At 37.3% G+C, this 21,854-nt stretch overlaps 1 protein-coding gene across 3 annotated transcripts; it reads left to right on the plus strand.

Moving 5' to 3' along the window:
* Positions 1 to 11,398: 11,398 nt before the first annotated feature.
* On the plus strand, positions 11,399 to 19,772 carry LOC113344853 (cytadherence high molecular weight protein 2-like). 3 transcript variants are annotated; one of them, XM_026588751.1, is made up of 5 exons: positions 11,399 to 11,540; positions 13,967 to 18,589; positions 18,715 to 19,163; positions 19,262 to 19,432; positions 19,504 to 19,772. In XM_026588751.1, the coding sequence occupies exons 1-3, from the start codon at positions 11,511 to 11,513 to the stop codon at positions 18,865 to 18,867; spliced, it is 4,806 nt and encodes a 1,601-aa protein (XP_026444536.1). In that variant the 5' UTR covers positions 11,399 to 11,510; the 3' UTR covers positions 18,868 to 19,163; positions 19,262 to 19,432; positions 19,504 to 19,772. The 3 variants fall into 3 exon arrangements, with proteins under 3 accessions (XP_026444536.1, XP_026444535.1, XP_026444534.1); XM_026588750.1 differs by having other exon boundaries at positions 19,262 to 19,426; XM_026588749.1 differs by having other exon boundaries at positions 19,262 to 19,772.
* Positions 19,773 to 21,854: the final 2,082 nt, after the last annotated feature.

Below are 21,854 nucleotides of genomic sequence, written 5' to 3' on the forward strand. Positions count from 1 at the left end.
TGAAAACAAGAAATGATACAGGCTAACACATTAACAGAACTTGGGCATAAGCATAACAGGAATATGAACATAAGCATAACACATTAACAGGAAAATTAACAAACAAAGATTTAAAACATGGAACAATGAACAAGAACAACACAACTGTGAACTGAAATTAAGCAGGACATAATGAACATAAAATTGAACTGAGCAGTATACTGAAAATTAACATAGTTTCTAACTGAGCAGAACTGAAAGTTCTGGATGTAGGCTAATCCCAACATGAAAATTACACACAACCCATAGTGCTATTTATAGTCACAGACCCAAATTTCTCAAAAATTATAAAATTAGGGTTTATAGAAAAATCCCCAAATTTCAACAGTTAAAATTAGCTCATCTAAACGTCCAATTGATGCCGACCCATCCCTTCTCTGACTCCCCTGTATCACTCCATGCCTTCAATTTCACTCTAGCTCAACCCAATTTATCAATTTTGCACGCCTAGGGTTTCTGAAAGAGAATGTGCAAAAATTGAGAAATTAGATGGACTAGGGAGATGGGAGTAGAGGGTATTGGTTGTTGGGTGATAGGGTGATGATGGTGGAGGTGTGGTGGTGGCAGTGAGTTGGTGGCAGAGGTGGAGAAGGTGGTGATGTACGGTGGTTCTGTGGAGAAGATGGTGGAGAGGGTATGGCTCGACTGTGTTTGGGGTAGGGGGTGTGTTTGGGTTAGGTGGATGGGCTCGGGTACTAGGGTGTAAGGCGAATGCATCGAGTCTTGATGTTCTGTGACTCTGAGCTGCGAGATGCGGAGATGGTAGGTAGATCGGACGGTGATGCGGAGGTAAGCGATGAGCGACCGTTGGATTATATGATACAACAAAATAAACGGTACTTGATGGAGTTAGGTACTGTAGTGTTAGGCGGAGATATCAAACTTTGATGCACAGCAAGGGAGCGACCGTTGGATTCAACTACCATCTAATCTGAAGGCTTGGAATTTCGGCGCTGTGGTGCTTGGCAGAGACATCAGATTTTGATGCTCAGCAAGGAGCGACCGTCGGATGCTTCTGAGAAATGATCTGATGGCTGAGGACGGAGGCGCTTTTGTGTGTAGAAAATGAGGTGCGCACCATTCTTCGCGGCTTCCTTGCGTAATTTCTCCCAGCTTTTCACTACTTTTCTGCTCTTTTCGCTCCGCGACTCATCCGAACTTTATTCACTACCTAAAAATGCAAAATTAATTAATAAAAATATTTATTCTTGAAAACAATGAAAATACAGAATATGGGATAAAATGTAGAATTAATGTCCAAAAGATGAGTTAAAATGCCAACAAAAAGGGATAAATATATACAATATTTGGCACTCATCAAGGGGTAACCTAATTACTAAGGGGCACCCCATTTCAAGGCACATGCTAAAGGGACTCCCAGTCTGGTTAAGGGGACACCACATTCAAAGTTCAAATAATGGAATTTGGTGGGAAAGCTGAAATTCACGTCTGATAACTTGCTGTTGGATTTCTGGGCAGTTTTGAGGGAGATTAAATCCATGGAATCAATTGGGCTAGGCCTGTTAAGACTAAACAGACCGTATGCAAGTGATTTTATCGATCAACTTGGGCTGGAATGACCGGGAGAAGAAATCAAAGTCCAAACAGGACACGTATGTTGCTGTTCACGTTCAAATATTTTGTGAGAAATTTTTGGGAGACTTTCACGCTAGATATACATGTATTTGGTCCTGTTAAAGTCCTAAGAATAGTTTGGTTGCTATTTCATAGCTAACAGCACGCGTAGAGAGTCACATGAGAGATTTTATCTCAACTGCATGCGGAGAAGAATAAAAAGAATGGTCGCTGTTAGTAGAGATTTTTGGGGGATTTGAAGGCTATATAAGAGTGGGTTTACGTCATAGAAAGGTTTGGGAAGTTTTAGAAGAGGTTTGGGTTCGAGCAGAGACCAGAGAGAGGCTAGAGGAGCGAAGAACGGGAGCTGCAGGAAGGAGGAGTTCTGCTGCTGCTGCCATTAAAGAGCACGAAGAACACGAAGAACAGACTTCAGAAGACAGTCGTTTATCAACAGTGACAACGACTTGCTTTTGTGGGTCTTAAAACAACAGCGTCAACAGCAGCAGTGAGGTATCGTTATTTACAGCAGTGGTGTCTTATCGTTCTTCTTTAGACGCTTAAAGAGGGTCGTAGTTTCTCTGTATTATATTTATCACTCTTTTAATCATATTTTGAGCATCAAATATTTATTTTTAGAACATGATTATTATGAGTAGCTAAAACCCAATCCCAGGGGTGATGGAGGAAGCCATTTTTCCAAAAGTTATGTGGTAAAATTCATTTAAATTTATTTATGCAATCTTTTTATGATTAATTGCACCGAATGAAAATTGAATAAATGATTTTTATTAATTAATTGTGTTTTCTCTTGATGTAATATGCTTGGTTTATTGCTTTTGATATTTCATGCTTGCGATTAACAATGGATGTTTTGAAAATCTGATTTAGGCAATGATTAGAATCACAATTGTTTTTGATTTGAATTATAACGTCTAGAATTGCATGATAATATATTATTGAATCACATGAATTTTGGTGAATGGTGAAATCCTAACCCCTGGTCTTTCCATAATATTTATATCACCTTGAATTTAATTTGTTTTATCTTTAATTTTTTATTAAGTCTAAAAATTGTTTTCTTTTCAAGTCCGAGCAACGAACACCTTATTTACCGCATTGAAACTACTACAACAACTGCCAAACATAATAATGGTAGAAAAGGGGGGATTTGTTTTTTGTCTGGATGGGTGGTAAGGGGGAAGATTTTTTGTGCTTGCTGGGTGGTTAGGTTTGATGAATAGACTAAAGACGTTTCTGTCTAATATGCCCCAGGTTGCGGTGAAGCCTCCCAACTGGTGATGACATCTCCTAGTCTGCATAAAACATAAAGTGTTAATTAGACCCCAAAGATAAATATCAAAGTTTGGTAACCCAACAGATACTCCCTTAATGGCAAATCCAAAGGAAGTAAAGGTCTTAATGAAGATTAGGTGTTGAAAATACATCTTGATAGGATAGTTATGATTTGGATGGGTAAAATCAGACGCATGGCTTTGAAGAGGCGTGGTAAAAAAAGCGACATGACGCTTAACCAAGCGCCTTAAATGGAAATGAATAGGTATCGTGAGGGCTTTAAAAGGTGGTTTTTGGGGGTAATTAGCATATTCAAAGCAGAAAATTATCTTTCTATCAACAGAAAAGGAAAGGTTTAGGGAGAATTTAGAAAGTCTAAAAAATGGTCGACAAGTCTTCTCAGAGTGTAGGGGTTGTGGGAGTTCCTGAAGAGTCTCCTATACTGTCATCTGCTGCATCTCCAGATTCACCAGAATATACACAAGCCAAAGCTCTTCTTTCTTCACTAAGGACTGCAGAGTTACAGAAGCTACAGGAGGATGTGCGATCTGAGATCGATCGGCAGTTGCAACTTCAAATCCAACAAAGGGAGGAAGAGAAGGCTGCTCGAGAACGAGAACGAGAAGAGAGAAGGCTTGAGAGATTGTATGATGCATGGATGCCAAAATATTTTGAGAGGCGAGAGAGAAAAGATGAAGAGTGGGAGGAGAAGCAAGCGGAGAAACAAGCAAAGGCACCCAAGTATGGAAGTGTAACTGAAAGTGATTCTGAGTCAACTGATGGGTTTGAGGCTGAGGGAGAGATGGAGACCAGTGATTTGGACTCAGATGCTTATGGGGGTCAAGAAGAGGACAATCATGGAAGAATGGTGTATGATAAGAAGCATTTAAGGAGCCGATTTGAGTATGAAATTTCCAACCCCAAGATCTTCTCAAGAACCATGAATGAGGGTGAATCAGAAAGATTGAAAGTAAGTTTGAATGTACCTGATTCAGATGATGAAAATGAGGAAGATAGGGATGATGCTTCATACTCCAGTGGAACTTCGCATGCTCCATCAGATAGTGAATGCTGTGAAGAGGATGAATGAGATGAGTTGTGGTGAACACTGCAGAGTTACTAGAAGAGGCCATATTTTCAGGTTGAGCATAAAGCCTAAAAACAGTTAGCAAGTTTTTTATGAAATGGCTCTTCTGGTAACTTCCCCTTATCCCAAACTTCTTAAATCTGTTGTTGTTGATGGTGGTAAGTTTCTTTTTGCTTCTTAAGGATAATCAATCGGCTTTGTTTGCAACTTTTTTGGTTTCTGTGCTTGTATAGTTGTTGCTGGTAAGGGTTAAACAAGTAGTGGTCTTGGAGGTTTTCTGATGAACAATTGGTAGTCCTGTGGTAAATGGAGTTTGATTAGTGGTATTTTGAATGTTGTAATTAGAATTTGAATGTTGGGGATTTTGGTACTCAGTGTTTCGAATGTTTAAACTCTTGTAATGGTTTATGAAACTCTGAGAAGATTCAGGGCTAATTTTAGTAATATCGCTGTTTCTATGCTAAACATGTGGAAAAATTGAATTTCTTAATAAAATGGTGAGACTATAGGTGAATAAACTTGTACTAGGATCTTTGACATTAAAGAACTGAGAAATGTATGATATGTAGTTAACAATAACAGCAATGCAAATGATGAGAAATTGATGAATAGAACTCATGAAAAGTGAAAAAACGCTCCCGATAATTTAATAAGAAAAGATGACTTGGTAGTTAGTGCACTGGAAATGTTTCATGCGAGGGGAACAGTAGGTGTTTTTGCTTATTTTTCTTGTACTGGCCTGGACGGATAAACATGATTTCTCACATTCGTCCGGCAAACTTAACTTGCAGACCACTTTAATGTATGAGCAATTATAACTGGTGGGTCCTATTTTATATAATCAAATGTTTATTTTGGTTAAGTGGGACCTGTTATATATAAAAATACAAAATAACTTAATTAACATTAATAATCCTTTTTGCTCGGTGGTATTTGGGACGATCGACTCAATTTGAGACATGGTCTCAACTTGAGATTCGATGGGACGTATTTGATTATTTATCCATCCATTCTACTTACTTGCTAGTCCCTCGGTAGATATATAATAAGAAAATTTGTTAGTTTGCGAGTCTCATTAGACTTTATAAAAAAAAAGAAAAAACAAAGACAGATTAGAGTACAAGTTAACGAGATCTAAAGGTGGCAGAATGCTTTTGTCACTATCCGTTGTGCATCTAATAAATAACATAGAATCGCTCTAAAAACTGCCTTCTCCATATCTTGCACTCCGTTTCCCGAATAAATCATCCACATGACTGCCTTATAGATATTGGAGCAACGAAATTCAGTTATTATTAAAATTAATTTAGGATCTCAGTTTTCAAACAAGGAGCTAAAACAAGAATCTTTTAGGACGAGTTTCTGAACATGTGAACGACCACGGTGTGTTAGATCTCATTTACCGGGGTTTCAAACCTCCACAATAATTCCCTTATATTTAATTTTCATGGAAGCTTATTGAATCATTAACAGCTCAAACCAACACTCATAAAAGAGAAAAACAAACCCCATTAACTACTTAGTTGACTTGCCTCTTTACAGAAGGAGAAGAACAAAAGTTGATTTGATTTTCTTGGTGCTGCAAACGGTGAGATGTTCTCAAGCAGTAACTAGATATCAACTAAAAATGGTAGTTAATCGATTTAGGTACACTCAATTATAATCGGCCCTGTTCTTACTGCTGATAGAATTGCGTTCGGATAATAAATATACCGTAAATTAACCGTTATACGGAAACTTTTTCTATATGATGCTTACGTGTAAGAGTCGCAAAAAACGTATCCGGTGATCTTCAAATAAATGTTTATAATTTTGGAATCAAGCAATAGCTTGACCTAGTCAACATTAATTTCCTCCTTCGGCCACCACTATACACAACATCACAATAATTTACTAAAAAAGCCATTTGAAAGTAATCTTCTGATGTGTGATTAGTCAAGAACCCTTTCTCCAATTTTCACTTATCTCTTATTCAAAGCAGCAAATATTTGTTTTAAGCTTTCTCCGTCACGTTGTCTTTGAATTTTTTTTCTTTCTTTTTTTGCTAAAGAAATTTTTAATTACACTAAAACCATATTACGCAAGTTTTAGCAGGTGTAGGATGCTGGTTGAGTAATAATTTTGACTAGAGAATACAATAAACTTTTCACTATGAGTAGACTAAATACAAAAACATCATCATGAATCAATATATAGGTTAAGAAAACAACCTTAGTATAGGGGCGGCATTTCAATAGGACAAAAAGGATCATTACATGATTATTTAAGATGTCCCTTATTAAAAAATTGGAAATGACAAATTAATCCTCATAATTGATAACCTAGTTTAGTGATGATAATCAAGTTTAATGTTAATGATTAATTTCACTTATATTAACTCAAAATCAAAACAAAATCAGATTTTAGAGTTTTAAAAAAAAAAAGTTTGGAGATGGTAGAGAAGTTTTAACCCAAAATGAAGGTCAATCTCAATCAATTGAAGAAATTAACCAACAAAGTAAAACTCAATGCTTGAAAATGACCAGGTATACTTCTAAATTAGTCCCAACTAGCTTTTTGTTGCTCAAATACGTAAAAAAAAAATCAATTTCTTACATTTTCAGAGCTAATTACGGTTGGCATTTTGCTCGTAACCAACCGTAATTCATAGTTACGGTTCGTAAAAGATGAACTACCAACCGTAACTGGTTAAATTTGGGGAAAACCCAATTGTAAAACCAGTTATGGTTGGTAACTAAATGCTTGATACCAACCGTAACTCAGTTACGGTTGGTAACCAAATGCTCGATACCAACCGTAACTGAATAAAATTCTAAGATACAAGAACATATGGTTGGTAGTTGAACATTACCAACCGTAACAACATCAAAATCTCCAATTACGGTTCGTAATAGAGTTAAAATCAATCGTAACTCACATAAACCCAGAAACTTTAATTTCAATTTTCATCTAAAACCCTAATTTTTGATAGAAATTAAACTTAAATCGAACAAGATAAACTAAACCCTAATTGAATTTTTCAAAACATACTTTATATAAGTCATTACACTACACTTGATTAATTTTCGAATTGTCGATTAATCGAAGACGATGAAATTTTGAGTTTTAATGGAGGTTATGGTTGATGGGAGGAGGAGAAGAGAAGAAGAAAGAAAACAAATTTTCAATTTAATTTTGATTTAGGTTAAAAAATGGGGAGGGTAACCTAGTCAATTTACATCCCCTTTAGGACATCCCCTAACCAACTAAAGAGACATTACTATCACACTGCCGCCCCTCTAATAAAACATGCCGCCCCTATAATAAGCTTGTAAGAAAACATCTAAGGCTTGCGCGTCTTCTCCATGCTCACATATAAAATATTTATTTCAATGGAAATTGCACTTTTTTTTCTAATAAAAGAAACAGGAGGTAACTCTGCAAGTTACATGACAATGATATTGTTTCCCTCTTGTCTTACTAGAGTTGGCAGAATTTTTTTGAGAGTTTGAGGATACCATTTACAAAAAACAGACAAGTTAAGACTCTTAGTTGCTAGATTTGCAAGCTATATGATTCTTAACTACTGGGATTAGGTTAATACTACAAATACTATTAATGCATAATATAAAGTTTTTAGTGTTGTCTCCATGCAGCTTGATTCGATCATTTCGGAGATCTAAAACTGGAAGAGAAATTGCTTCCAAGACTTTCTCGTTATCACTGACAACCTGCATTTTTGGGTGATTCAATTATGGTAGCCATTGGATTGTCATAGAAGCTGCCTGTTCCTCGGATAGGTTACTTTCTTTCATCAATAATTACATGTGCATGGAAATTGCACATGTTGGGAGAAACCAACATGTCATTTCTGTAATAACATAGGTTACTTTCTTTCTTTCATCAACAATCTTAATAGATGGAAAAGAGTGTAAGAAGCCCAAGCTCACCGTTGAGATGCACCAAAATATAAGTTTCAAAGGGGAGTCATTTGGTTATCCATTGACAAACCGCATGTGTAGTATATTCCCATCGTCTTTCCAAAAATATACTCTCACTCTTTCATGATGTAATAGTTCTACGACGATGGAAACATGTAACATCAAAGAAAGAACAGTATTCCTGAAAATTTTAGTATTAAAAACTAACATACAACATCAAAGAAAAAAAAGTATTCATGAAATTTTTAGTTTTGGTACAATGAATTCGATAACCAGTGATCATGAATGGTTTGATTTTTTCTTTGAAAAAAAGAAGGTTATATTAAAAAGAAAAAATAGTTTACAAAGATAAGGACAAGCCAACACAGATGTTACATGTGAAGGACTGTATCCCAATGAAAAAGAATTTGACTCACATCAAAACCCTTAAAACACCTGTGTCAAAAAACCATAAAATAATTGTATGCTTCACATTCATAATTAATTCATTAGAGTCCAGAATCATCAGGGGTTTGCCCAGTTGGCCAGGATCCTGACTCTCAAATAGGAGATTAACGGTTCGAGTCTCCTCTCAAACATAAATTACACTTTATTAATTTTAACATGGGTTTAAGAGGGCAGAGTTTGCTCAGGGGAAAAATATAGGCGTGTTCCATTTTGCACAAAATAAGAAAATTAATCATTTAATCTACTTTTTCATGTTTTTTCAAAATTGTCCTTAAGAAAAAAATGTTCCCTTGATATTTTAAAGAGCAAAATAGGAGAGAGAAATGATCCCTAAATTTGTTAAGAAATAGAGACAGAGCCGACCCTAACACAAAATACCGAAGTTGAACTTTGGGCAACAAGATTTTGAGGGAATCAAATTTATTTTTATTTTTTATTTTTTTGTCGGTAGTTTGTTACGGGTCTATACACGAAAGTCCCGATCCTTCAATTAAGTTCGGTGGTAATTTTGGTAAACTAATGAAAAGGTATATTATACAATCTAGTTTAAGAAGGAAATTACAACATGTGTACTAGGTGACTCATTACTTGTTTTTTTTAAAATCAATTCTTAATACACTAACTATCCTCATTTGATTAACCAATATTTACTTGTTTTTCTTTTTTTGCGAATTAACTTTAGGACATGAATATCTCAACACTCGCCCTGATTAGAGATGTGGTCCCTTATATGGGTCAAGTAGTAAAGTTATAAGATTTGACTTCTGTTAAAGGAAATCGGCAAGAAACCTAACGTATCATTTTGAAACGGAGGATGTAACTAGGGACGGAACTCTTAAGGGTCTAATGTCCCCACTAGATTTTGTGATATTACCTAAATAATTTTAGCAATTTGCTGATTTTAGTACTTAAGAGCGTCCACAGTGGTGCGAGTATAACCAAAGACCAAAGACTAAAAAAAAAGACCAAATTTGGGTTTAGTCCGTCATGTGGCGTAGTGGGAAAAGAGTATATTTGATGGCGCGTTGATAAACATTACGCCTGGGATCGGGCGTTGGTAAAGATAACGCCCGAGTGGGGCGTTGGTATAGTCTACGCTTCAGAAACAAAAAATAATAATAATAATAATGGGGCGGAGGTATAAAGCCCGCCCCATGCAGAAATCAAAAATTGTGAAATAGAAATTGGAGTGGGGCGTTAAGTATATGAACGCCCCATTTCGCGCGACCACCTTTACCAACGCCCCATCGGGCGTACATTATATCAACGCCCCGTTTCAGGCGTACATTATATCAACGCCCGATGAATGGCGGAGATTATATCAACGCCCGATGTGTAGCGGAGATTATATCAACGCCCGACTATATTTGGATTTGGTCTTGATCGCAGACCAAATTTGGTCTGGATTTTACTCTTTGATCAAATTTTGATCGATGGTCCGTCCCACTACGCCAGCCCATTCGACTGAAAATTTGGGTTTACTCGTCCATTGCAGTTGCTCTAAGCGGTGGAATTCATATTTTATACTAATTTAAATTCAAAACATGTTACTGTTTAACAAAAGCTATGTTATTTCTCTTCGCGATCTACTTGTAGTTGATATCCTTATTTGTATTAGAGTTTTGATTATCTTGATGTTTTTAGATATTTTTGTTAATCTTGTAAGCGAACATGTAATCACTATTTTAATTTGAATGAATAAAATTTTGTTGATTGGCAAAAAAAAAAAGAAAGAAAAGAAAGGTGAATTTTCTTTCGAAAATGATTGGTGTACCGTGGAAGATATCCATCGACTGCAGCGTGTGAAAGAGGAAAAAAAGATGGGCCCCACATTTGGCCCCACTCCCTGCTAATCTCCCCCAGGACTGACCTAACAGTCTTTGGATTTCTTTGCGTTGCAGATCGTGGTACACACGTTCGGTGTATGTATCATTACTGATTTTGTTTTTGTAACCTTCGACTGCTTAACCGGATTTACATCATGACTTTTAACATATAAATTTGTCACCCTTAAACAAAAATTCTAGCTCCGTCCCTGGGTGTAATAAATGAGCTTAACTCTACACATAGAATTAACTCTGCACATAAGAATAGTTTTGTTTTGGGGTGAGCATAAAAACCGAAACCGCAGATTTAACCTGTATCCGTCCGCAAAATTACGGATTTCACCCAAACCGCAAGACGTATGGGCCGGACACGGATGTGATTCTCAAATCCGCACGTTTTAGCGGTTTGGGTGCGGCAGAATATTGAAAACCACGGATTCATCCGCACCGCATTTGAGTAACATAAGCCCGAGATGATCACTAAACCCAGCTAAGTTATATCTTCATGCTCGGGCATAAAGATCAAGTACAACGAAAAGCCCATGTGTCAGTAAGCTTCATATGGTGAATTTTGAGACGGACTCTTCTCTCTGGTAAGCTTCGTTGACAAATCGGCAGTCGAACCGTGCTGTTGGACAAGCTTCATCGACATATTGGCATTGGCAGTTGAAGCATGCTACCTGGACACACCAATGGGCTTTTCTACAAACTGCAATGTAGCGTCGAACACACTACACATCACATTGATCATCCGTTGCAAAGTCCCTAGAATGTGTATTTTGGCCAGCACATTGATCATCCGCTGCACTAACTTAGTTTATAAACTTGGTATTTTTGCTTCTTTTACTTTTTTTTTACCCCTAGTCCGCGGTTAATCCGCAACCGGCCCGTAAAATTCGCTGATCCGCAAAGGTCAAATCCGCGGGTGATTGGACCGGTCACGGTTCAATTTTCCAAATCCGCAATTTTGACGGTTTGGTTGCGGGTGATCCCTAATCCGCAACCGTCGGTCCGTTGCACACCCCTAGTTTTGTTTAACAAAACCAACTTGGGCCTCAGCAAAGCAAGAACGTGAAAAACATTTTTTTTTTCTTGAAGTTGGAGCCGAGCCCATAAAATTCGAACGACTAGTCAAAGTCAAGTCAAGCGTGAAAATCTATATAAATTGTGTATTTATTATCATGACTTCATTTTGTTAACTCTCGAATTGGAACCCTAACCAGAACAAGACCAAGAAACAAGAAGCAGATTCATTTTTGTTTGAGAAAATCTGAACCAGGAGTTTTTCAATCAGACAGTATTGGAACTAGTAATTCAATCATGAATTCTCATAAACGCTCTAGAAAAGAGGTAATTTCATTACACTACTAATCATTTCATTTCTCATTTTTGAAAAAAAATTCATCAAAATGTCTTTTAAATTATCGAATCGATTTGATATGAAAACAGCTTGATTGATTTGTTTTTGAGTTTGCATGGTGGAAATGTTGTTGGATTTGGTTGTCTTGTTCATAATTATGATGAAGTTTTGAATTAATTTCAGGTTTTAGATTCTGTTTTCTTTAGTTGAGATTTGTTGTTGTGAGTACTTGGAACATAGATTTCAAAGAATACTCTACATCTTTTTGGTTGATGTCCACCTGAGTTTTTCCTTATCTTGCTGGAATTCTGATTCGGATGGATTATGAGTAGATGCATTTTCTAATTGGTGGGAGGGATGCTGATTGATGAGATGACTAACTGGGATTGGAGGTGGAAGTTTGATGTTTATATTTGGTGGATGATTTATGATTTTGCATGTTCCAGATTCCGATATAAACATTTTTGTGGTTGAGATTTTTTTGTTGTGTCTTGATGTTTTGTGTTGTATGCGGTACATCGATTTTCAGAATTTACTCCCCAAATTTGGTTAATGTCCTCCTGAGTTTTTCTTCCTCTTGCTGGAAATCTGATTTGGATGGATTGTGAGTAGATGCATTTTCCAATTGTTGGAATGTTGATGTTTGGATGGAATTTGACTAACTAGAATTGGATGATGAAACTTGATGTTTATATTTGGTTAATGATTTATGATTTGCATGCTCTGAGATTCCATCATAAACATTTTTGTGGTTGAAATTTGTTTCTGTGTCTTGCTATTATATGTGCAGCGTACATTGATTTTCACATTTGCTCTCCTTATTTGGTTAACGTCCACCTGAGTTTAGTTTACCACTCCTTGAGCTGGAATTTTGATTCAGATGATATTTTTTTTTTCTTTTACTGTTTTTTCAATTAGACCACTAACTGGAGTTGGAATTGGATCCACAAAGTCACTGTTAATGTTAGGTGAATGATTTATGTTTGGTATCCACCTGTCAAATTAGATAAGATGTTGATTCACCATTGCCGATCTTCCTAATTAAGCAATATGGTTTGATTGTGTTTATGCTGTGGATGCAATATGGTTTCACTGTGCTTATTTCGTCTGTCATTGAGTTTCAAAATTCATGTACCTGTAAACTTCAACATTTGGTATAACTTAAATCTTGAACACCCTTAATTTAGGGATATTAAGACACCATCTAATCCTGATCCACTTGCACCCTAAAAGGATTAGCAAGTCTAAAATAGAATGTGGATTGCTGTTTTCGTGCATGCATCCCACGTGGAATCCCTATACCTATTGATTATGTGGTTATTACCCATAAAGGGGCTGCCACATTTATTTGGATATCGGGCTTCCACGTGGAATGCGTGCACGAGAACAGTGATCAACAAGTCAGCTCTCTTGAATTAAGGATTTGCTTCTTACTGCACATTCATAATTACGTTACTGATCATAGAAGCATCACTGCAATCAGTTTCAGTTATTATCTGCGAAGATATTTAGAGATCATGGGCTTCTTCGGTTCAGTTTTGAGTATGCATTATAAGATTGATTCAATCTCTAGCTTCAGCAGAAACAACCTCAGGTTTTGGCTTCTAGTTAGTGAAAAATGAGATTGTACTTTGCATAACACAACAGCTGTCACAGCATTCCAAGAAGTAACAATGCTATTATGTTGAGTCTCGAAGATCAATGACTTCAGCCAACATCTGAAGTTCTCTATTACTAAATAACCGCAGGATTAGAAAACCAAACAGCCATAGAGAAAAGGAAATTCACAAGAAGATGCATAAAATCTTCCTTGCGCGGTTATATAGACTGTATAGCATTCATCCAAATCAGGAAAAATTGAAGCTTACACCAAATAATTGCTTATACACTTCCAGATGAATTTTGGCGCTATTTGCAGGTCCAATATTCCCTAGTACTCCTTCTCTAATTGAGATTTACTTTTTGTCTGATGCTATTATGAGTGCCCTGTACATAGACTTCAGAAAATTCTCCCCATCTTCACTTAACCTCAACTTGGTATTTTACTCTGTGGTTCAAATGTATTTTTTACCTTTTTTGTCCAAAAGACTCATGAGAAGAGTATGTTGAATAAAGTGACCACTAATTCAAGTTGGAATTGAACCCAGAAACTCACTGTTTATATTTGGTGGATGATTGTTGTTTGGTTCCACTTGTCAGATCAAATAGATGTAGATTCACCAATCTCCTAGAGCAATATGGCATTACTGTGCTTATACCATCAGCTGTTGAGTTCTAAATCCTTGTACCTGTTTTGTGCATTTCCCTATCTGCAGCTGTGGTTTAATCGTGCTTATGAAAACAATTTCTTTTAGTAACATAATTGCTTAAAATTCTATTGTGACTATGTGACTAACATTATATGTTGAATTATCAGTCAGAAGGTGACACCAATATTCAGAAAAAGGTCAAGGAAGGGCACAGGAGAGCTGTTTCAAACCGAAAACTTGCCAAAACAAAACCGTTGCCAGACGATACGTTATTGGCTGTGGTGAAAGCTAAATTGAAACCAGTATTGGGCGATGTGGTAAAGGCAGATGCAAAAGCAAAAGCAGTATCCAAAGCTAGGATGAAGTCTAAGGCGAAAGCAAAACGAGCATCAGTCGTGGCGAAGAAGGGTGTGTTTGCAACGAAAATACGCTTTTTTTGGAAGGAAACATTAGAAGGATTAAAGGAAGAACTGAAAGAGAAGGAGCTGGAACTTGTGTTGCTTGAAAATATTTCGACAAAAGAGAAACTGAAGTACTGTATTGATCTACTTGCTGAACGGGTTAGTGAGTCATTATTTGAGTCTTTTGTGGCTGATTATGAGGATTTTGCTCGTAATGGCGTAGAGGAATTAACCGCCAGAATGGTAAACAAGCAGCTCGAGTTTAATAATATAGAAAATGATATAAAGCTTCTGAACGAAACTAGAACATCACTCCTGGAACTGACTGATCAGTTGTGTAAACAAAGAGCAGATAAAGAAGTTGAACTACAGAAAGATATTGAAAGACTGAATCAAGAGAAGATTACACTCAGAAGTCATGTTGCAGCACTCGAGAAACAGGATTCGGAGATGGGAACTCAAATTGATTCACTGAGCAAAGACAAGAATAAACTGGAAAGTGATAATGAATTACTTAATAAACTAAAGACGAACCTGGGTAGTTATGTTGAAGATCTTAAAAAGGAGATGCTTGAATTGGTAAATGATGTATGTGCGCTCAAGAAAGAAAAGGAAACACTGGAAAATGAGAAGATAGAATTGGGTGGCGAAATTGAAATATATAACAAAGAAAAGTCTTCATTGCAAAGTGATATTTGTTTGGTCACCGAAAGGAAGATAATCTTGGAAAATGAAATTGAGTCGAGTAACAATAAGAAGATGGAAATGGAAAGTGACAGTGAGTTACTTAACAACAAGAAGGATAAAATGGTAAATGATATTGAAGTACTTAACCTTATTATCAAAGAAAAGTTGGCAGTGCAGAGTGATATTCGTTTGCTCGATGAAAAGATGACTATCCTGGAGAATAAATTTGAGTCGCGTAATTATGAGAAGAAGAAATTGCAAGACGATTTGGAGATTCTCAACAAAGAGAAGTTTGCAGTACAAGGTGATATTCGTTCTCTCAAGGAAAAGAAGACTGTTCTGGGAAGTGAAACTGAATCCCTTACCAATGAGAAGACTAGCTTGGGAAATGAAACTGAGTTACTCAACATGGAGAAGACGAAATTGGTTAATGATTTGGAGTTGCTCAACAAGGAGAAGATTAGACTAGGAGCTGATACTGAGTTACTTAACGAGAAAAATTCTACAGTACAAGATGTTATTTGTTCGCTCAACCAAAGGAAGACTGTTCTGGAAAGTGAAATTGACTTGCTCAGCAATGCGAAGACTAGCTTGGGAAATGAGACTGAGTTACTCAACATGGAGAAGGCGAAATTGGTTAGTGATTTGGAGTTGCTCAACAAGGAGAAGACTAGATTGGGAGCAGATACCGAGTCACTTAACAAGAAAAATTCTACAGTACAAGATGTTATTTGTTCGCTCGACCAGAGGAAGTCTGTTCTGGAAAACGAAATTGAATCGCTTAGCAATGAGAAGACTAGCTTGGGAAATGACACTGAGTTACTCAACATGGAGAAGACTAAATTGGCAAGTGATTTGGAGTTGCTCAACGAGGAGAAGACTAGATTGGGTGCTGATACTGAGTTACTTAACGAGAAAAATTCTACAGTACAAGATGTTATTTGTTCGCTCGACCAAAGGAAGTCTGTTCTGGAAAGTGAAATTGAATCGCTTAGCAATGAGAAGACTAGCTTGGGAAATGAGGCTGAGTTACTCAACATGGAGAAGACGAAATTGGTAAGTGATTTGGAGTTGCTCAACAAGGAGAAGACTAGTTTGGGAGCTGATACCGAATTACTTAACAAGAAAAATTCTACAGTACAAGTTGTTATTTGTTCGCTCGACCAAAGGAAGTCTGTTCTGGAAAGCGAAATTGAATCGCTTAGCAATGGGAAGACTTGCTTGGGAACTGAGACCGAGTTGCTCAACAAGGAGAAGTCGAAATTGGTTAATGATCTTGAATTTTTCAAGAAAGAGCAGTTGGGAGTGCAGAGTGATATTTGTTCGCTCAACCAAAGGAAGACTGTTCTGGAAAGTGAAATTGAATCGCTTAGCAATGAGAAAACTGGCTTGGGAACTGAGACCGAGTTGCTCAACAAGGAGAAGTCGAAATTGGTTAGTGATCTTGAATTTTTCAAGAAAGAGCAGTTGGCAGTGCAGAGTGATATTTGTTCGCTCAACCAAAGGAAGACTGTTTTGGAAAGTGAAATTGAATCGCTTAGCAATGAGAAGACTGGCTTGGGAACTGAGACCGAGTTGCTCAACAAGGAGAAGTCGAAATTGGTTAGTGATCTTGATTTTTTCAAGAAAGAGCAGTCGGCAGTGCAGAGTGATATTTGTTCGCTAGAGGAAAAGAAGACGATCCTGGAAAATAAAATTGAATCGCTTAACAATGAGATGACACAGTTGGGAAGTGATGCCGAGTTACTTAACAAGGAGAAGGCAATATTGCTGAGTGATTTTGAAATACTTAACAAAGAAAAGTGTGTAGTGCAAAGTGATATTTGTTCGCTCATTGAAAAGAAGATTATACTGGAAAGTGAAACCGAATCGCTTAGCAAAGAGAAGACTAAGTTGGGAAATGACACTGACTTTCTCAACCAGCAGAAGAAGAAACTGAGAAGTGATTTTGAATTTCTCATCAGTGAAAAGTGTAATGTACAAGCTGATATTTGTTCACTTAATGGAAAGAAGATTACTCTGGAATGTGAAATTGAATCGCTTTGCAGTGAGAAGACTCAATTGGGAACTGATACGGAGTTACTCAACAAGGAGAAGAAGATATTGGTAAGTGATATGGAGTTACTCAAAAGGGAGAAGACGAAATCGCAAGCCGATTTTGAAATTCTCGACAGCAAAAAATCTGCAATACAAGGTGATATCTTGTCTCTCAATGAAAAGAAGACTCTGTTGGAAAGTGAAATTACTTCACTTAGCTGTGAGAAGACTCACTTGACAAGTGATACCGAGTTACTCAGCAAAGAAATGTCTTCGGTGCAAAGTGATGTTTGTTCGCTGAACGAAAAGAAGACTCTGTTGGAAAGTGAAATTATTTCACTTAGCAGTGAGAAGACTCAATTAAGAAGTGACACCGAATTACTCAACAAAGAAATGTCTACAGTGCAAAGTGATGTTTGTTCGCTGAATGAAAAGAAGACTCTGTTGGAAAGTGACGTTATTTCACTTAGCGGTGAGAAGACTCAATTGAGAAGTGATACCGAGTTACTCAACAAAGAATTTTCTACAGTGCAAACTGATGTTTCTTCGCTGAATGAAAAGAAAACTCTGTTGGAAAGTGAAATTATTTCACTTAGCAGTGAGAAGAGCCAATTGAGAAGTGATACCGAGTTACTCAACAAAGAAATGTCTACAGTGCAAAGTAATGTTTGTTCGCTGAATGAAAAAAAGACTATCTTGGAAAGTGAAACCGAATCACTTGACAAGGAGAAGACTAAATTACGAAGCGATTTTGAAGTTCTAAACAAAGAAAAGCTGGCAGTGCAGAGTGGTATTTGTTCGCTAGAGGAAAAGAAGACTATTCTGGAAGATGAAGTTGAATGGCTTCACAATAAGAAGACTCAATTGGGAAGTGATACCGAGCTACTCAACAAGGAGAAGACGAAATTGCAAACCGATTTTGAATCTCTCAGCGAAGAAATGTCTGCAGTGAAGGGTGATATATGCTCGCTCAATGAAAAGAAGACTAATCTGGAAAGTGAATTTGAATCGCTTAGCAATGAGAAGACTAACTTGGGAAATGATATTGAGGTGCTCAATGAGGAGAAGACAAAACTGCAAAGTGATTTCGAATTTCTCAACAAAGAAAAGTCTACAGTGGAAAGTGTTATTTCTTCACTTAACGAAAAGAAGACTCTCCTGGAAAGTGAAATTGAATTACTTAAAAATGTGAAGACTAAATTGGGAACTGAAACTGAGTTTCTTAACAAGGAGAAGACAGAACTGCGTAGTGATTTTGAATCTCTCAACCATGAGAAAACTAATCTGGGAATGGATGTTGTGCTACTCAAGAAAAGAAAATCTGAATTAGAAACTGATTTTGGTTTCCTCCAAGATGAGAAGAATACACTGCATAATGAGATTGACTCTATGAACAAGGAGAAGGCTATGTTGCATTCTAATATACAATTTCTCAATAAGGAGAAGGATAAATTGCAATCTGATGTCGAATTTCTCAATGAAGAGAAGGCTGAATTTATTCGTTCAGCTACGTCTGAAGTTAATGAATGTTTTTATGAACGTGAGAAAACACTGGAGGCGAATGAAAAGTTGTTCATAGAACTTAAAGAGATGAACCAAACATTGGTTGCCAAGGAACGGTTTTACACTGAAGAGCTTCAGGAAGCTCGCCAAGAATTTATCAAGGTAGATTTTGTCTAAATGTGTTTTTATTTCCAAAGTTTTTTTTTTTGATTTTTTTTTCTTTTTAAAACCTTAGGTTGATCTAAATACGCGATTTTGATTGATGTAAACGTATGTGATTACTATAGGTAATAGCTTCAGAGAAGGTAAATACCAGACATACAGGGATTGGAGTCAAGACAATGAGAAAGGGAGAACAGGTGCTCTGGAACTTCAGAGAGGGAAAGAGAGCGTCGCTGAAAGAAGTAATTAGATTTCAGTTTAACCGTATGAAAAAGTAAAACAGATCAACGTTCTACATCAGCCTTCATCTGTTAACTGTGCAGAGGATTTTTCAGCTGGACATTATGAATGTCTACTTCCTCCAATTTTCTGACATGATTGAAGACTGTAGAGATGTTGTTGTTTAATGAAGACGGTGGAGATGTTATCGGATGGCTGCCAATGTAAAGCTAAACCTGTAAATGTTGAACATTTGAATACAAAGCTGTTACCAAAGCTACATTTTAGACAAAGTCGGGGATATAACTCAGTTTGCTTGATCAAGGTCGGATTCACTCCATTTCCTCTCTAAGAGGTACTATTGCTCCTTCCCACATTTTATATGCTGATGATATTATGGTATTTTGTAGAGTTACTAAAAAAAATAGCCTAACGAATTTTTTCAAATTACAGAAATGGAGCTAGGGGTCTCGAATATTCACAATGTAGTGGATGACAGCTTTTGGATATCCCAGATTAATATGCCAGAGTTGTAGGAATCAGTGGAACAATATATCCAGGAGGTTCAGTTCGCGGTGCATATGGAGGATAGGTTAATTTGGACCCATAGCAATACAGGTGCAGGTACTACAAAGACAGCTTATGAATACTGCAGACCTGATAAGCCAGCTGACATTAACTTGTCGAAATTGTAGGATCCCAGAACGCCTCAGAGAAGAGCCTGGACCGTGTAGAAGTTGTTACATAATCCAGTGCCTAATGATGATATAGTTCTTTTTCCTGGAATTAGCTCGGCGTCTTGCTGTAATTTGTATACGGTTCTGTGTTGCTTTGAAACACAACACCTATTCTTTGAATGCGCTTATGCAACTGCGCTTTGGAATTGGTTAGGCAGTCTTCAATGTTGCTTTAACTGCAACTTCTATTTGCAGAATGTTCACTATTATCAGTAGCTTTGTTGGCAGCTCTCGGATCAAGAAGCTTTTTTGGGTGGCAATGGTTAATTTGGCATCTCAGTTAGCATCTAGCAAGCTTCCATGGATCTAAAGTTGTGAATCTGGTGCTTTGTATAATTTTCAAAATTACTGCAAACCAGATTGGGCCTCAGATCCGCAAGAACGCTAAAAACTCATTTGGAACCCAGATACAAGACTTTGTCATCAGTAGTCAGTGGAGAACTTTGCCACCAGGCCCACCACTCTCATTTCCATCAGTGCCGCCAGGCCCACCACCATCCCCCCTACACCACTGCATCACACCGTCCGCTAGTCCAGGTGGACAAATGTGACAGTGATGGATACACGTACTCAGAAAGTGCATATCCGAGCTCGGATTGTACTTACCGTACAGATTGGTGTAAATGCCAATGTCTAGACCTTGGGCCTAAGTGGTTAATAACCAGGTGCTCATTTGGTGGAAACTCAATGGACCTGGACCTGCACCCAACCTGCATCAAGTTGTCCTTTTCTTGGTTGTCCAATGGACTTAACATGAGTGATATAAGGTCGTCTGACACCATGCAAATATATAAATAACTTTGCTACGTAAATTTCGAAGTGTACACCAACAAGGGATCCGACGGCCTCAATGTCACTTCTCTGCATTGGGATACCGGTCGGCAGAAATCGTCCCACCCCTCCACTCATACGGAATGTGACTTTTATTTTTTCATTTTTACCTAAAAATAGGCTAAGTCACAGACTAATCACTTTTCCCGGAGACAAAACTTCGGCAAGGGTTACTACGCTCCAACCGTCTCCAAAAAAAAATAATAATCCAAAATCTATTTTTTTTACCGTCTGTTTTGACTGAGCCGTAAGCTATGATTAAATTTTAGGTTTAGCTTTAGGTAAAAGTTACTTTTTTATGTTTGAAATTCGGCTTCATAATCATTAAACATCATACTTAAACATGAAAAATACCTATAGCCGTAGGACCTTCCTTCAATCCGTAACGAGACTCTCCACATTACTCACTTATTTTCTTATCATCCACCCTGTCTCGACATTTAAGTCTCTGGATATTTTCTTCTTTGGCTCATGCAAAACATATACCTTAGTACCACCAACCATCAAAAGCTCACCGAACTCGAATATTTATTAAAATAGGGAATTGTATGCTGGGTAATTGAATATTGGTTAGTCCAAGATGCGCTGACTCCATATTCTAGCATCGCCCATATCTCAGCGAGGGAACCAGAGTCAACATTAAAATGAAATAAACAAAGGTTGCCATCCAACACTACCAAACTGCTGTACCATTTTCTACCGTTAGGATGTCACCGTGTGTGTTCTGGTAGTGGGATATCTGCAATACTCTCAGTGCTAATACTGGATGACACTATGACATCAAAGGAGGTTTCTTGGTTTGTGCCTAACCAATGAAGAGCTCCATTAAATACCAGACCAAAAGCTTTAAAACCTCTACGAGGGATACAAGGGAATGAGTATGCTACTGCTGATTGAATAGTACTCCATGTATCTGATCTTAGTCTGTAAACCTGAATTTCAAACCTTTCAGTTTCTTTATTAACGCCGATTTTTACAAACTTATAAGCATCTTTGTTAAAATCATATCCAAATCCATACCTAACGTTCTTATAGAGATAGAACTTTCGCACTAATATGTCCTTATATTCTCCCGTCAAAGGGTTCCAAATATACAAATCCAATTTATATGTTTTCCAGAGATACCGAGTGCTAAGCAAATCAAGCCATTACAAGATCCCAATATTGTGTGCCCCAATTACAATTCTTGTTGTTTACGAAAGCTCTCTTATAGGATGGAAATGGTGAACATGAAATTCAAGGATGATCTACTGAATATATAGAGCACTGCTCATCTAACCAGCAGGCGTATCGATAGACAAGAGTTTACGATTGTTATTACTTTGTGTGTACACATATATCTCACTATCGGACACGTGTATACAGAAAGGTACGTGGAAAGCATGCAAGCCAAGACATCAAAACACGATGCGTCGCGAAGCACCAAATAAACCCCTAGGAGTTGCTTTATCTCATCCCCAGAAGAGGAGCTAAGATCA

This window comes from Papaver somniferum, unplaced genomic scaffold (assembly GCF_003573695.1).
Source record: "Papaver somniferum cultivar HN1 unplaced genomic scaffold, ASM357369v1 unplaced-scaffold_80, whole genome shotgun sequence".
NCBI lineage: Eukaryota > Viridiplantae > Streptophyta > Magnoliopsida > Ranunculales > Papaveraceae > Papaver > Papaver somniferum.

What these genes read in the sequence shown, in the direction of transcription:
- LOC113344853 (XM_026588749.1), top strand. Translation starts at nt 11,511, where the DNA reads ATGAATTCTCATAAACGCTCTAGAAAAGAG. An exon ending in ATAAACGCTCTAGAAAAGAG is followed by an intron (nt 11,541 to 13,966) that starts GTAATTTCATTA and finishes TTGAATTATCAG; the next exon opens with TCAGAAGGTGACACCAATAT. An exon ending in CTCGCCAAGAATTTATCAAG is followed by an intron (nt 18,590 to 18,714) that starts GTAGATTTTGTC and finishes TGATTACTATAG; the next exon opens with GTAATAGCTTCAGAGAAGGT.